The 13,414-nt window shown below is 41.5% G+C and overlaps 1 protein-coding gene and 1 pseudogene across 1 annotated transcript; both read right to left on the reverse strand.

The window, feature by feature from the left end:
* Positions 1 to 124: 124 nt before the first annotated feature.
* On the reverse strand, positions 125 to 1,209 carry LOC144638290 (uncharacterized; annotated as a pseudogene).
* A 7,985-nt stretch (positions 1,210 to 9,194) lies between these two features.
* Positions 9,195 to 13,379, reverse strand: LOC144637668 (ATP synthase F(1) complex subunit delta, mitochondrial-like). Its single transcript, XM_078496726.1, has 4 exons — positions 13,214 to 13,379; positions 11,130 to 11,280; positions 10,439 to 10,527; positions 9,195 to 9,640 (listed from the first exon to the last, which is right to left on the reverse strand). The coding sequence occupies exons 1-4, from the start codon at positions 13,334 to 13,336 to the stop codon at positions 9,515 to 9,517; spliced, it is 489 nt and encodes a 162-aa protein (XP_078352852.1). The 5' UTR covers positions 13,337 to 13,379; the 3' UTR covers positions 9,195 to 9,514.
* Positions 13,380 to 13,414: the final 35 nt, after the last annotated feature.

Below are 13,414 nucleotides of genomic sequence, written 5' to 3' on the forward strand. Positions count from 1 at the left end.
GACTAACCCTAACCCTTACCCTAACCCTAAAGCTAACCCTAACCCTAACCATAACACTAATCCTAACCCTAACCCTAATGCTAACCCTAACACTAACCCTAACCCTAACCCTAAAGCTAACCCTAACCCTAAAGCTAACCCTAACACTAACCCTAACCCTAACCCTAAAGCTAACCCTAAAACTAACCCTAATCCTAAGACTAACCCTAACCCTAACCCTAAGACTAACCCCAACCCTAAACACTAACCCTAACCCTAAAGCTAACCCTAAGACTAACCCTAACCCTAAGGCTAACCCTAACACTAAGGCTAAGTTTGGTGTTAGAAAATACATGCACTCTGGTTACTTAGCTGAATTTCTGTGGTCCTTTCGCCACGAACGCTACTTTTGTACCCAGTGCTCACTTCGACGGCACAGCCATTTTTCGGTGGCTACGCAGAGAACCTTCAGTTGCGGGGTATTCTGCAATTTAGCCCTAAAATCCTCCTCCCCTTCGCTGTCCAGGTACTCAATTTCACTAAGGTCGTCATTTTCTTCAAAGATGCGACTGGCACAAGAATTTTTCTTTCTTTTCCCAAGATGACCCGCGGGTCTCTTGGTGCTTTAGCCTTGATCCCGAGGGATTCGGGTAAGCCACCTCATACCGTGCTTTCACCTCTTCGCTGTCCCCGAGTAGGTCTTTAGCCTGTGCAAGCCTTCGTTTTGGTTTGCGAATGGTGCCGCTCTTGGAGTTGAAAACAGAGATGCAGTCTGGCCGACCACGCTTTTTATTTCCAACATTCGTGTAGCACTCGATCAAAACAACTTCTTCACGATCATCAAATCCAGCAGAGTTTGCCTTGATTACTTCAGGAAGAAGCCAGCGATTCTGTTTACCTAACGAGTATGTAACGACCTCTTCTTCATCTTGACCTCCTTTACTGGAACAAGTGCGAAATGAAGAGTGTATCAGAAGTCCCTCAGATCTGTTTCCACTGGATTGAGCTGATTGAGCGAAGCGAGAACGAATGGTTCTTCCACTGCGAGAGCCGGATCTTCCATGTTTCCCCTCCATAGTTGTAAAATTTTACTCCTAACCGTTGTCTAAAAACTGTTTATCTTTTACACCTAATGCAAACAACTGAGAACTGATATAAAAGTCGAAAATTTTTCTTTTATAGCCGGTGGGCGCCATTGTGAAAAGCCGTATTTCTTCGCGGTGGTGCAACTTTGATTATCATTTATAAGCGAATCTGTGATTGGCTGAGAATGTTTTGTCCACTTATATCATCCGTACCATCTGTAGCACAATAAAACGTTATTTTTAGTAACACGTTTCAAAATATTGCTTGACTCGATGCGTGACGTTTGGTTACCCAGTGTGTAAATTAAAAGAAAGCTAAAAGATGTTCAAGCTACAGCTTATGAACGATCGCAGCTTCGCCGCTCTTTGTGGCCTCAAAAAAAGCCCTCTGGCACCCAGGGTAAGCTTTGATATGCTGGCATTCCCGGTGCCAGTCCCCCCAGAAAGTCACTAAAATGCTCGGATTTGATGCTCGGATAATGCATATTATACAAACTGTTTTTTTAAAATTAATTTCAAAGTTTTTAACATGGTGTTAACTTAAATTTTTAACTTAACTTAATTTTAATTTTAATTTATTAATTTAAATTAAATTAAAATTTAAAATTAAATTTATTAATGAATTAAATTAAAATTAAAATTTAATAATTTAAATTTAAATTAATAAATTTAAATTAATAAATTTAAATTTAAATTAATAAATTTAGATTTAAAATAAAATAAAATAAAATAAAATTACATTAAATTAAAATTAAAATTAAAATTGAAATTGAAATTGAAATTGAAATTGAAATTAAAATTAAAATTAAAATTAATTAAATTTAAATTTAAATTTATTTAATTTAATTTTAATTTTAAATATATCCACTTACCCACTGCGTATCCACTTATCCACTGCGTATCCACTTACCCACTGCGCATCCACTTCTCCACTGCGTATCGATTTACCCACTGCGTATCCACTTACCCACTGCGTATCCACTCACCCACTGCGTATCCACTTATCCACTGCGTATCCACTTACCCACTGCGTATCCACTTATCCACTGCGTATCCACTTAAACACTGCGTATCCACTTACCCACTGCGTATCCACTTACCCACTGCGTATCCACTTACCCACTGCGTATCCACTTACCCACTGTGTATCCACTTACCCACTGCGTATCCACTTATCCACTGTGTATCCACTTACCCACTGTGTATCCACTTACCCACTGTGTATCCACTTACCCACTGTGTATCCACTTACCCACTGTGTATCCACTTACCCACTGTGTATCCACTTACCCACTGTGTATCCACTTACCCACTGTGTATCCACTTACCCACTGCGTATCCACTTATCCACTGTGTATCCACTTACCCCCTGCGTATCCACTTACCCACTGTGTATCCACTTACCCACTGTGTATCCACTTACCCACTGCGTATCCACTTATCCACTGTGTATCCACTTACCCACTGTGTATCCACTTATCCACTGTGTATCCACTTACCCACTGCGTATCCACTTATCCACTGTGTATCCACTTATCCACTGTGTATCCACTTATCCACTGTGTATCCACTTACCCACTGTGTATCCACTTATCCACTGTGTATCCACTTACCCACTGCGTATCCACTTATCCACTGTGTATCCACTTACCCACTGCGTATCCACTTATCCACTGTGTATCCACTTATCCACTGTGTATCCACTTACCCACTGTGTATCCACTTACCCACTGCGTATCCACTTTTCCACTGTGTATCCACTTATCCACTGTGTATCCACTTACCCACTGTGTATCCACTTACCCACTGTGTATCCACTTATCCACTGTGTATCCACTTATCCACTGTGTATCCACTTACACACTGCGTATCCACTCATCCACTGCGTATCCACTTTTCCACTGTGTATCCACTTACCCACTGTGTATCCACTTATCCACTGTGTATCCACTTATCCACTGTGTATCCACTTACCCACTGCGTATCCACTTATCCACTGCGTATCCACTTACCCACTGCGTATCCACTTATCCACTGTGTATCCACTTATCCACTGTGTATCCACTTATCCACTGCGTATCCATTTATCCACTGTGTATCCACTTATCCACTGTGTATCCACTTATCCACTGTGTATCCACTTATCCACTGCGTATCCACTTACCCACTGCGTATCCACTTATCCACTGCGTATCCACTTATCCACTGTGTATCCACTTATCCACTGCGTATCCACTTACCCACTGCGTATCCACTTATCCACTGCGTATCCACTTATCCACTGTGTATCCACTTATCCACTGCGTATCCATTTATCCACTGTGTATCCACTTATCCACTGTGTATCCACTTATCCACTGTGTATCCACTTACCCACTGCGTATCCACTCATCCACTGCGTATCCACTTATCCACTGTGTATCCACTTATCCACTGTGTATCCACTTATCCACTGCGTATCCACTTATCCACTGTGTATCCACTTACCCACTGTGTATCCACTTATCCACTGCGTATCCACTTATCCACTGTGTATCCACTTACCCACTGTGTATCCACTTATCCACTGTGTATCCACTTACCCACTGTGTATCCACTTATCCACTGCGTATCCACTTATCCACTGTGTATCCACTTATCCACTGTGTATCCACTTACCCACTGCGTATCCACTTACCCACTGCGTATCCACTTATCCACTGTGTATCCACTTATCCACTGCGTATCCACTTATCCACTGTGTATCCACTTATCCACTGTGTATCCACTTACCCACTGCGTATCCACTTACCCACTGCGTATCCACTTATCCACTGTGTATCCACTTATCCACTGCGTATCCACTTATCCACTGTGTATCCACTTACCCACTGCGTATCCACTTATCCACTGGGTATCCACTTACCCACTGCGTATCCACTTATCCACTGTGTATCCACTTATCCACTGTGTATCCACTTATCCACTGCGTATCCACTTATCCACTGTGTATCCACTTACCCACTGCGTATCCACTTATCCACTGCGTATCCACTTACCCACTGCGTATCCACTTATCCACTGTGTATCCACTTATCCACTGTGTATCCACTTATCCACTGCGTATCCATTTATCCACTGTGTATCCACTTATCCACTGTGTATCCACTTATCCACTGTGTATCCACTTATCCACTGCGTATCCACTTACCCACTGCGTATCCACTTATCCACTGCGTATCCACTTATCCACTGTGTATCCACTTATCCACTGCGTATCCACTTACCCACTGCGTATCCACTTATCCACTGCGTATCCACTTATCCACTGTGTATCCACTTATCCACTGCGTATCCATTTATCCACTGTGTATCCACTTATCCACTGTGTATCCACTTATCCACTGTGTATCCACTTACCCACTGCGTATCCACTCATCCACTGCGTATCCACTTATCCACTGTGTATCCACTTATCCACTGTGTATCCACTTATCCACTGCGTATCCACTTATCCACTGTGTATCCACTTACCCACTGTGTATCCACTTATCCACTGCGTATCCACTTATCCACTGTGTATCCACTTACCCACTGTGTATCCACTTATCCACTGTGTATCCACTTACCCACTGTGTATCCACTTATCCACTGCGTATCCACTTATCCACTGTGTATCCACTTATCCACTGTGTATCCACTTACCCACTGCGTATCCACTTACCCACTGCGTATCCACTTATCCACTGTGTATCCACTTATCCACTGCGTATCCACTTATCCACTGTGTATCCACTTATCCACTGTGTATCCACTTTTTACCCACTGCGTATCCACTTACCCACTGCGTATCCACTTATCCACTGTGTATCCACTTATCCACTGCGTATCCACTTATCCACTGTGTATCCACTTACCCACTGCGTATCCACTTATCCACTGGGTATCCACTTACCCACTGCGTATCCACTTATCCACTGTGTATCCACTTATCCACTGTGTATCCACTTATCCACTGCGTATCCACTTATCCACTGTGTATCCACTTACCCACTGCGTATCCACTTATCCACTGGGTATCCACTTACCCACTACGTATCCACTTATCCACTGTGTATCCACTTATCCACTGTGTATCCACTTACCCACTGCGTATCCACTTATCCACTGTGTATCCACTTACCCACTGCGTATCCACTTATCCACTGTGTATCCACTTATCCACTGTGTATCCACTTACCCACTGTGTATCCACTTACCCACTGCGTATCCACTTTTCCACTGTGTATCCACTTATCCACTGTGTATCCACTTACCCACTGTGTATCCACTTACCCACTGCGTATCCACATCCACTTATTTACTGCGTATCCACTTATCCACTGCGTATCCACTTACCCACTGCGTATCCACTTACCCACTGTGTATCCACTTATCCACTGCGTATCCACTTACCCACTGTGTATCCACTTATCCACTGCGTATCCACTTACCCACTGTGTATCCACTTACCCACTGCGTATCCACTTATCCACTGTGTATCCACTTATCCACTGCGTATCCACATCCACTTATCCACTGCGTATCCACTTATCCACTGCGTATCCACTTACCCACTGCGTATCCACTTACCCACTGCGTATCCACTTATCCACTGTGTATCCACTTACCCACTGTGTATCCACTTACCCACTGCGTATCCACTTATCCACTGTGTATCCACTTATCCACTGTGTATCCACTTACCCACTGCGTATCCACTTACCCACTGCGTATCCACTTATCCACTGTGTATCCACTTATCCACTGTGTATCCACTTATCCACTGCGTATCCACTTTTTATCCACTGCGTATCCACTTTTTATCCACTGCGTATCCACTTTTTATCCACTGCGTATCCACTTTTTATCCACTGCGTATCCACTGTTTATCCACTGCGTATCCACTTTTTATCCACTGCGTATCCACTTGTTATCCACTGCGTATCCACTTTTTATCCACTGCGTATTTACTTTTTACCCACTGCGTCTCCACTTTTTACCCACTGCGTATCGACTTTTATCCACTGCGTATCCACTTTTTACCCACTGCGTCTCCACATATCCACTGCGTATCCACATAACCACTGCGTATCCACTTATCCACTGCGTATCCTCATATCCACTGCGTATCCACATATCCACTGCGTATCCACTTATCCACTGCGTACCCCATTTTTTATCCACTGCGTATCCACTTTTTCTCCACTGCGTATCCACTTTTTATCCACTGCGTATCCACATACTCCACTGCGTATCGACTTATCCACTGCGTATCCACATAACCACTGCGTATCCACTTATCCACTGCGTATCCTCTTATCCACTGCGTATCCACATAACCACTGCGTATCCACTTATCCACTGCGTATCCTCTTATCCACTGCGTATCCACATATCCACTGCGTATCCACATAACCACTGCGTATCCACTTACCCACTGCGTATCCTCTTAATTATCCACTGCGTATCCACATATCCACTGCGTATCCACTTATCCACTGCGTACCCATATTTCCACTGCGTATCCACATATCCACTGCATATCCACATACTCCACTGCGTATCGACTTATCCACTGCGTATCCACATAACCACTGCGTATCCACCTATCCACTGCGTATCCTCTTATCCACTGCGTATCCACATATCCACTGTGTATCCACTTATCCACTGCGTACCCATATATCCACTGCGTATCCACATATCCACCGCATATCCACATACTCCACTGCGTATCGACTTATCCACTTCGTATCCACATAACCACTGCGTATCCACCTATCCACTGCGTATCCTCTTATCCACTGCGTATCCACATATCCACTGCGTATCCACTGATCCATTGCGTATCCACTTATATCGTGTGGAATGTTTTGAATCGTAAAAAAAGTTATCTGGATTGTATGGAATGTTTTAAATCGTATCAAAGTTTTCTGGATCGTATATGATGGTTTAGATCGAATGAATGTTTTCTGGATCGCGTGAGATGTTTTGGATCGTATGGAAGTTTTCTGGATCGTATGGAATGGTTTGGATCGTATGAAAGTTTTCTGGATCGTATGGAATGTTTTGGATCGTATGAAAGTTTTCTGGTTCGTATGGAATGTTTTGGATCGTATGAAAGTTTTCTGGATCGTATGGAATGGTTTGGATCGTATGAAAGTTTTCTGGAGCGTATGGAATGTTTTGGATCGTATGAAAGGTTTCTGGATTGTATGGAATGTTTTGGATCTTATGGAATGGTTTGGATCGTATGAAAGTATTCTGGATCGTATGAAATGGTTTGGATCGTATGAAAGTTTTCTGGATCGTATGGAATGGTTTGGATCGTATGAAAGTTGTCTGGATCGTATGGAATGCTTTGGATCGTATGGATGTTTTCTGGATCGTATGGAATGTTTTGGATCGTATGAAAGTTTTCTGGTTCGTATGGAATGTTTTGGATCGTATGAAAGTTTTCTGGAGCGTATGGAATGGTTTGGATCGTATGAAAGGTTTCTGGATTGTATGGAATGTTTTGGATCTTATGGAATGGTTTGGATCGTATGAAAGTTTTCTGGATCGTATGGAATGGTTTGGATCGTATGAAAGTTTTCTGGATTGTATGGAATGGTTTGGATTGTATAAAAGTTTCCTGGATCTTATGGGATGCTTTGGATCGTATGAAAGTTTTCTGGATCGTATGGAATGGTTTGGATTGAATGAAAGTTTTCTGGATCGTATGGAATGGTTTGGATCGTATGAACGTTTTCTGGATCGTATGAAAGTTTCCTGGATCTTATGGGATGCTTTGGATCGTATGAAAGTTTTCTGGATCGTATAAGATGGTTTTGATCGTATGAAAGTTTTCTGGATCGTATGGAATGGTTTGGATCTTATGAAAGTTTTCTGTATCGTATAAGATGGTTTTGATCGGATGAAAGTTTTCTGTATCGTATAAGATGGTTTTGATCGGATGAAAGTTTTCTGGATCGTATAAGATGGTTTTGATCGTATGAAAGTTTTCTGGATCGTATGGAATGGTTTGGATCTTATGAAAGTTTCCTGGATCTTATGGGATGTTTTGGATCGTATGAAAGTTTTCTGTATCGTATAAGATGGTTTTGATCGTATGAAAGTTTTCTGTATCGTATAAGATGGTTTTGATCGTATGAAAGTTTTCTGGATCGTATAAGATGGTTTTGATCGTATGAAAGTTTTCTGGATCGTATGGGATGGTTTTGATCGTATGACAGTTTTCTGGATCGTATAAGATGGTTTTGATCGTATGAAAGTTTTCTGGATCGTATAAGATGGTTTTGATCGTATGAAAGTTTTCTGGATCGTATAAGATGGTTTTGATCGTATGAAAGTTTTCTGGATCGTATAAGATGGTTTTGATCGTATGACAGTTTTCTGGATCGTATAAGATGGTTTGATCGTATGAAAGTTTTCTGTATCGTATAAGATGTTTTATCGTATGACAGTTTCTGGATCGTATAAGATGTTTGATCGTACTAAAGTTTTCTGGATCGTATAAGATGGTTTTGATCGTATGACAGTTTTCTGGATCGTATAAGATGGTTTTGATCGTATGACAGTTTTCTGGATCGTATAAGATGGTTTTGATCGTATGAAAGTTTTCTGTATCGTATAAGATGGTTTTGATCGTATGAAAGTTTTCTGGATGGTATTGGATCTTTTGGATCGTATGACAGTTTTCTGGATGGTATTGGATCTTTTGGATGGTATGAAAATTTTCTGGACCGTATGGGGTGGTTTGGATCGTATGAAAGCGTTTTTATTGTCTCAATCAACTTAGTACCATGGCCATGGATGTGTGCTGTTTCGGAAAATATCCACACCCCCTTCCCCCCCCACCCCCCCCCCCCCCCCCGCAGATAGATTTTTGGTTCGATACCCCCATGCCTCACTCCCCTTTCCGTTAAAATTATGGCGTTTAAGACCCCTGCCTCCCCCCTCCTGCCCCCTCCTTTCCTTCCCCATCTATTGGGGGTGGGGTTATCCTCTGGAACCACATATTGCAAGATAAAATGAGATGTTGAACCCTTGGGAATAAAAAGGCAAACAGGGAAACTGCAGAGAGACAAGAAATCAATGCAAAGTATAAGCACCAATAAAAGTTTATTCAAGACAAAATTCACATAGCTTCCATTTCTATGGTCTGAATGGTAGATAGATTTCAAGAAAATGGAAAGGTAACTTACTGATGTAGCAGAAAGATTTCATCAAAATATGACAATTTCACAGAGAAAAATATAAATCACCCAAACTTGTTTGACCATTGCAAAGCACCATAAAAGCACCTTGATAGTGTGATTAAGTTTTGCAGTTATAACTTTCTTGAATACCACAAGGCTAAGAAAATTACAACAGTCAGCTTTCCTGAGTTCACTCGGGTCATAACAGTGTAGTGTCAGAAGCCATGGTTAGTGTCCTAGAGCTTTGTTGAGTGCGTCTAAACACTCGACTGCAATCTGTGCCTTTGCTTTATCTTCCTCACCAGACGCACTTGATAAGCTTTGTTGAGCTTGCTCTAACTGCTGATTAACAGTCTGTTATCAAAGAAAAAAAATTAGGTTACTACATGTATAATATTATTACCTAACAGAAAACCAAGTGATTTCAATCAAAACAGCTCTAGCATTCCAATCCCAGGGAATATAACTACTGGCAAAAGAAAAAGTGTGTTGACCCATTTTATTCAAAGGGAACCTTTTTAAATTCTCACGTGTCTGTCGCATGAATGAAATCAACATTCGAGTTTTGAATCAAGTTGCTGTTTGAACGTTACATTTTTCAACTCAAAAATGGAATATTGAAGCAAAGAATGAAACCAAATTCCCAATAATGAAATCAGAATGCATTAATTTACCCTTGATAGTTGCCGAGTAATAAGAGTGAATGTATTTGCAGTCCCTAAACTAAATGTGGGAAAGTCAGGTGAGGGGAAGCTGAAATGTATAGGCCATTGCACCTCACAAGTAAGCACCCCGTTTAATCAACCCCAAGTTAAGACCATTTTAGTCCCCATGGTGACTAAAATTTTAGAGCTGGCGACTAATTTGGAACTGAAGTCGCCAGCCTGGCGACTAAAATTGAGAAGAAGGATTGAAAGCGTGAGCTTTTTAATTTAGAAACTTAAATTTTTCACTGCTGACCAAACTTGAGCAGTCGGTGGTCAAATGGCCACTAAGGAAAAAATAAACTTGGAGGGTTGGTAATATCCCATTCTCTAATAAGTACTGCTTGGCAAATATGCGAAGAAAATAAATCCAGTGGAGTCTTACACGGCTTGAGACTTCACAGTCTCTCGGATTACAACAAGGCAGTGCACTAGTGTAATTACATACTTGATGGTCAAATCTATCCAAAGGATGAGCCTCCTCTGCCAGGATTTGAACTGTAGAGTCAGCATTAATAGTCACTGTACCACTGCTTGCTGTGGAGAGAAACACCTTTATCTTCAGTTACAGTAATCAACTGAATCACCTTTTCTGTGAAAATGGCGTATTAAAGGGAAAGGGCATGGACCTTAAGGCATAGCATCACTATCAAATGTTGAGTAGCCCCTCCTCAACCACTGCTGTGCAAGCACATGAACCCCAGACCATTTTGATCATGAGGATAGGCAAGGCCACCACATTATCATTATAATTTATTTATTTTTTTTTTTTTTTTAATTTTTTTTTTTTTTATTATTAAATTAAAATTTTTTATAAGGACCAATACCTCCCTTGAGAGAAGGCGAAAAAAAAAAATAAAATAATATTATATTAACATTGTGAGTCATTATGCCCTCCCTCCAGAGCCACTCTGGAAAGTTCTGGTTGGAAATCCAAAACTATCGGACTTCTGGTTGAATTGCACATGCCTAGCTTTCAAAACCATGACCAACTAACTTTTTGGTGTTCCGGCCATTTTTATTGTTTTAAAATCCAATCAAATTCAATACTGCAACAGAACTTTTGAGAGTTGCTGATTTCATAAAGCTTGCACAGTAAGAAACAAAGACTCGAGGTACAAGATTGCAGATATACTTACCAAAATATTTATGAGCTCCTGCGTCATCATGCACTGTGAGAAGCCCTGGTCGAAGTGTTGCTAGAGTAGGAACGTGATTAGGTAGAATACCAAAGCTGCCTGCTGTGGTAGAAACGTCAACTTGCTTCACATCAGTTTCCGAATAAAACATCTAAACAGCAATAAGTACAGTAAATAATTACTGCTAGTTAAAAGTTTAGTTTTATGTTGAGTATTGCAGTGTGTAGTTAACTCTCCTTAGCTTAGCATCTGATATGGACAGTGTAACTTTGTTAACAAACAATTTGTTAGTCAGTGTCACCAGCTGCTCATTAAAAAAAAATTCCAAGTTCTCTGAACAGGAGTTGAACCAGGCTTTAAACCAGGATTTGCAAAGTGGGCTTAAAAAATCTTTATTAGGCTCGACTTCACCTTCCAAAGAGGGTTTCAGGACAAAATTTATGCAATGATACATGTAAGGTGTCTGGTGTGTGAAATACTCTTGAAATCTAACGTGTCTAGTAATGATGTTGATAATCAACAGCTGATGAATATTAGCTTGCTTTAACTGCTACATACCAACCTAAAGAGACTTGCCCCTTGCCCCAGTTTTTTAATTATTACTTACTCACAATACACAGTACACTTACAGAGCCATCCATTTTATATTGCCCCCCTCCCCCCTATAGATGAGATTTTCTACAGGGTTTTTTTGAAGTCATTTCTGAGGGGGTAGCCCTGTCACTGCTTTTGATCTTTTGAATATTTCTGAAGGGGTTAGGAAAAAGTTGGCATTTTTTCAAAAGGGAATTTAAAAATTGGATTATTTCTGAAGGGGGTTATCATGTCGGCACTTTGATATTTTTTCTAAGGGGGTAAATTTTGACTAACCTCATCAAAAGGGAGGGGGGGGGGGTGGATATAATGCATCAGTCAATTCCAGCAGTGCCCATCCCCCCCTCCCCGGGCTAACCCCCGGGCATTAGCATTTCTTAAAAAAAAATTGGCAAATTCCCTGGGGTGGGGATGAAGGAACCAGGCAAATGCCTGGGGGAGCAGGGATGGTGCAGTGGTGAGAGCGCTCGCCTCTCACCAATGTGGCCCGGGTTCGATTCCGGCCCGGTGCCATATATGGGTTGAGTTTGTTGTTGGTTCTCGCCTTGCTCCGAGGGTTTTTCTCCGGGTTCTCCGGTTTTCCTCCATCCTGAAAAACCAACATTTCCAAATTCCAATTCGACCTGGACAGAGGACCCGCACGAAAACCAGCTAGCGCTGATGTGGCTTCCTCTCTAAATATAGTAATGCCCCGCTCCCGGGTTGATTGTTTTCAATCTCTCGATAGGTGATATAAGATTGAATATAATACAAGTTGTTGCTTCTTAGCAATGAAGAAATATCTAAAATTGAGAACATAAACCTTTAAAAACATCCATGAACATCCACGAGCTTCTCTAGTCCTTCATGAACTAACTAATCTGCAACGTAGTTGTTGTGGTTTAATTTTTTCTTTGGTTAAAAATTTTTCAAACCAGTTTGATTTTTATTTTTCATTGTCTTATGTTCATTAACATAATCTCAAACAAAGGGAAATAAAAATCAAACTGGTTTGAAAAATTTTAAACCAAAGAAAAAATTAAACCACAACATAGTCCACGTCTTGGCCTATAAACGCCTCCATAACGAATACACGACTCACTCCACGGTTTTGAAAGCACGTGTCAAATGCCCGGGGGTCAACCCGAGGTATGCAAATGCCCCACCCTTGGGACGGGCAATATTAGGAAATGCCCCGCGGTTGCCCGGGGGGGGGGGGGGGGGAAGCACTGCTGGAATTGACTGATGCATAACATGGAATGGCCCACAATAGCTTATGTACAGTACATTACTTATCAACACTGAATATATAACTTCATATCAGTGTTACGTATGGAGGTCTCAGGATAAATGACTTTGGCTGACACTTATACATCTGATCATGACTCCCAAGAGTCTGCTAATGAAAGTTTCGCCGCCTTTATATTAGACACCTATCTCGTGGTAACCCCAGTTGCACGTTTCCACTCAGTGAATTTTTTTTTTCGTATTAACCTTATTGCCAAACTCACCTCTGATGGAGAGCCAAACGTAAGACCCACGGCAGGGGCACCATCAGCAAAGCATCTTCTAAATAACAAAGATCCTGGTTGTCTAAGAAGACGAGAAGTTTGACGAGAAACTAAACCCAACATCTTGAAGTAATACCGGGTAAGATGGCGGCGGTAAGAAGATCCCATCAACCTTTGCGCGAAATCATGGTACCCAATGCC

Source organism: Oculina patagonica, chromosome 14, assembly GCF_052425735.1.
Source record: "Oculina patagonica isolate OP01 chromosome 14, crgOcupat, whole genome shotgun sequence".
NCBI classification, from domain to species: domain Eukaryota; kingdom Metazoa; phylum Cnidaria; class Anthozoa; order Scleractinia; family Oculinidae; genus Oculina; species Oculina patagonica.

What these genes read in the sequence shown, in the direction of transcription:
- LOC144637668 (XM_078496726.1), bottom strand. Translation starts at nt 13,336, where the DNA reads ATGTTGGGTTTAGTTTCTCGTCAAACTTCTCGTCTTCTTAGACAACCA. An exon ending in CGTTTGGCTCTCCATCAGAG is followed by an intron (nt 11,281 to 13,213) that starts GTGAGTTTGGCA and finishes ATTGCTGTTTAG; the next exon opens with ATGTTTTATTCGGAAACTGA. An exon ending in TGGATAGATTTGACCATCAA is followed by an intron (nt 9,641 to 10,438) that starts GTATGTAATTAC and finishes CTTTGATAACAG; the next exon opens with ACTGTTAATCAGCAGTTAGA.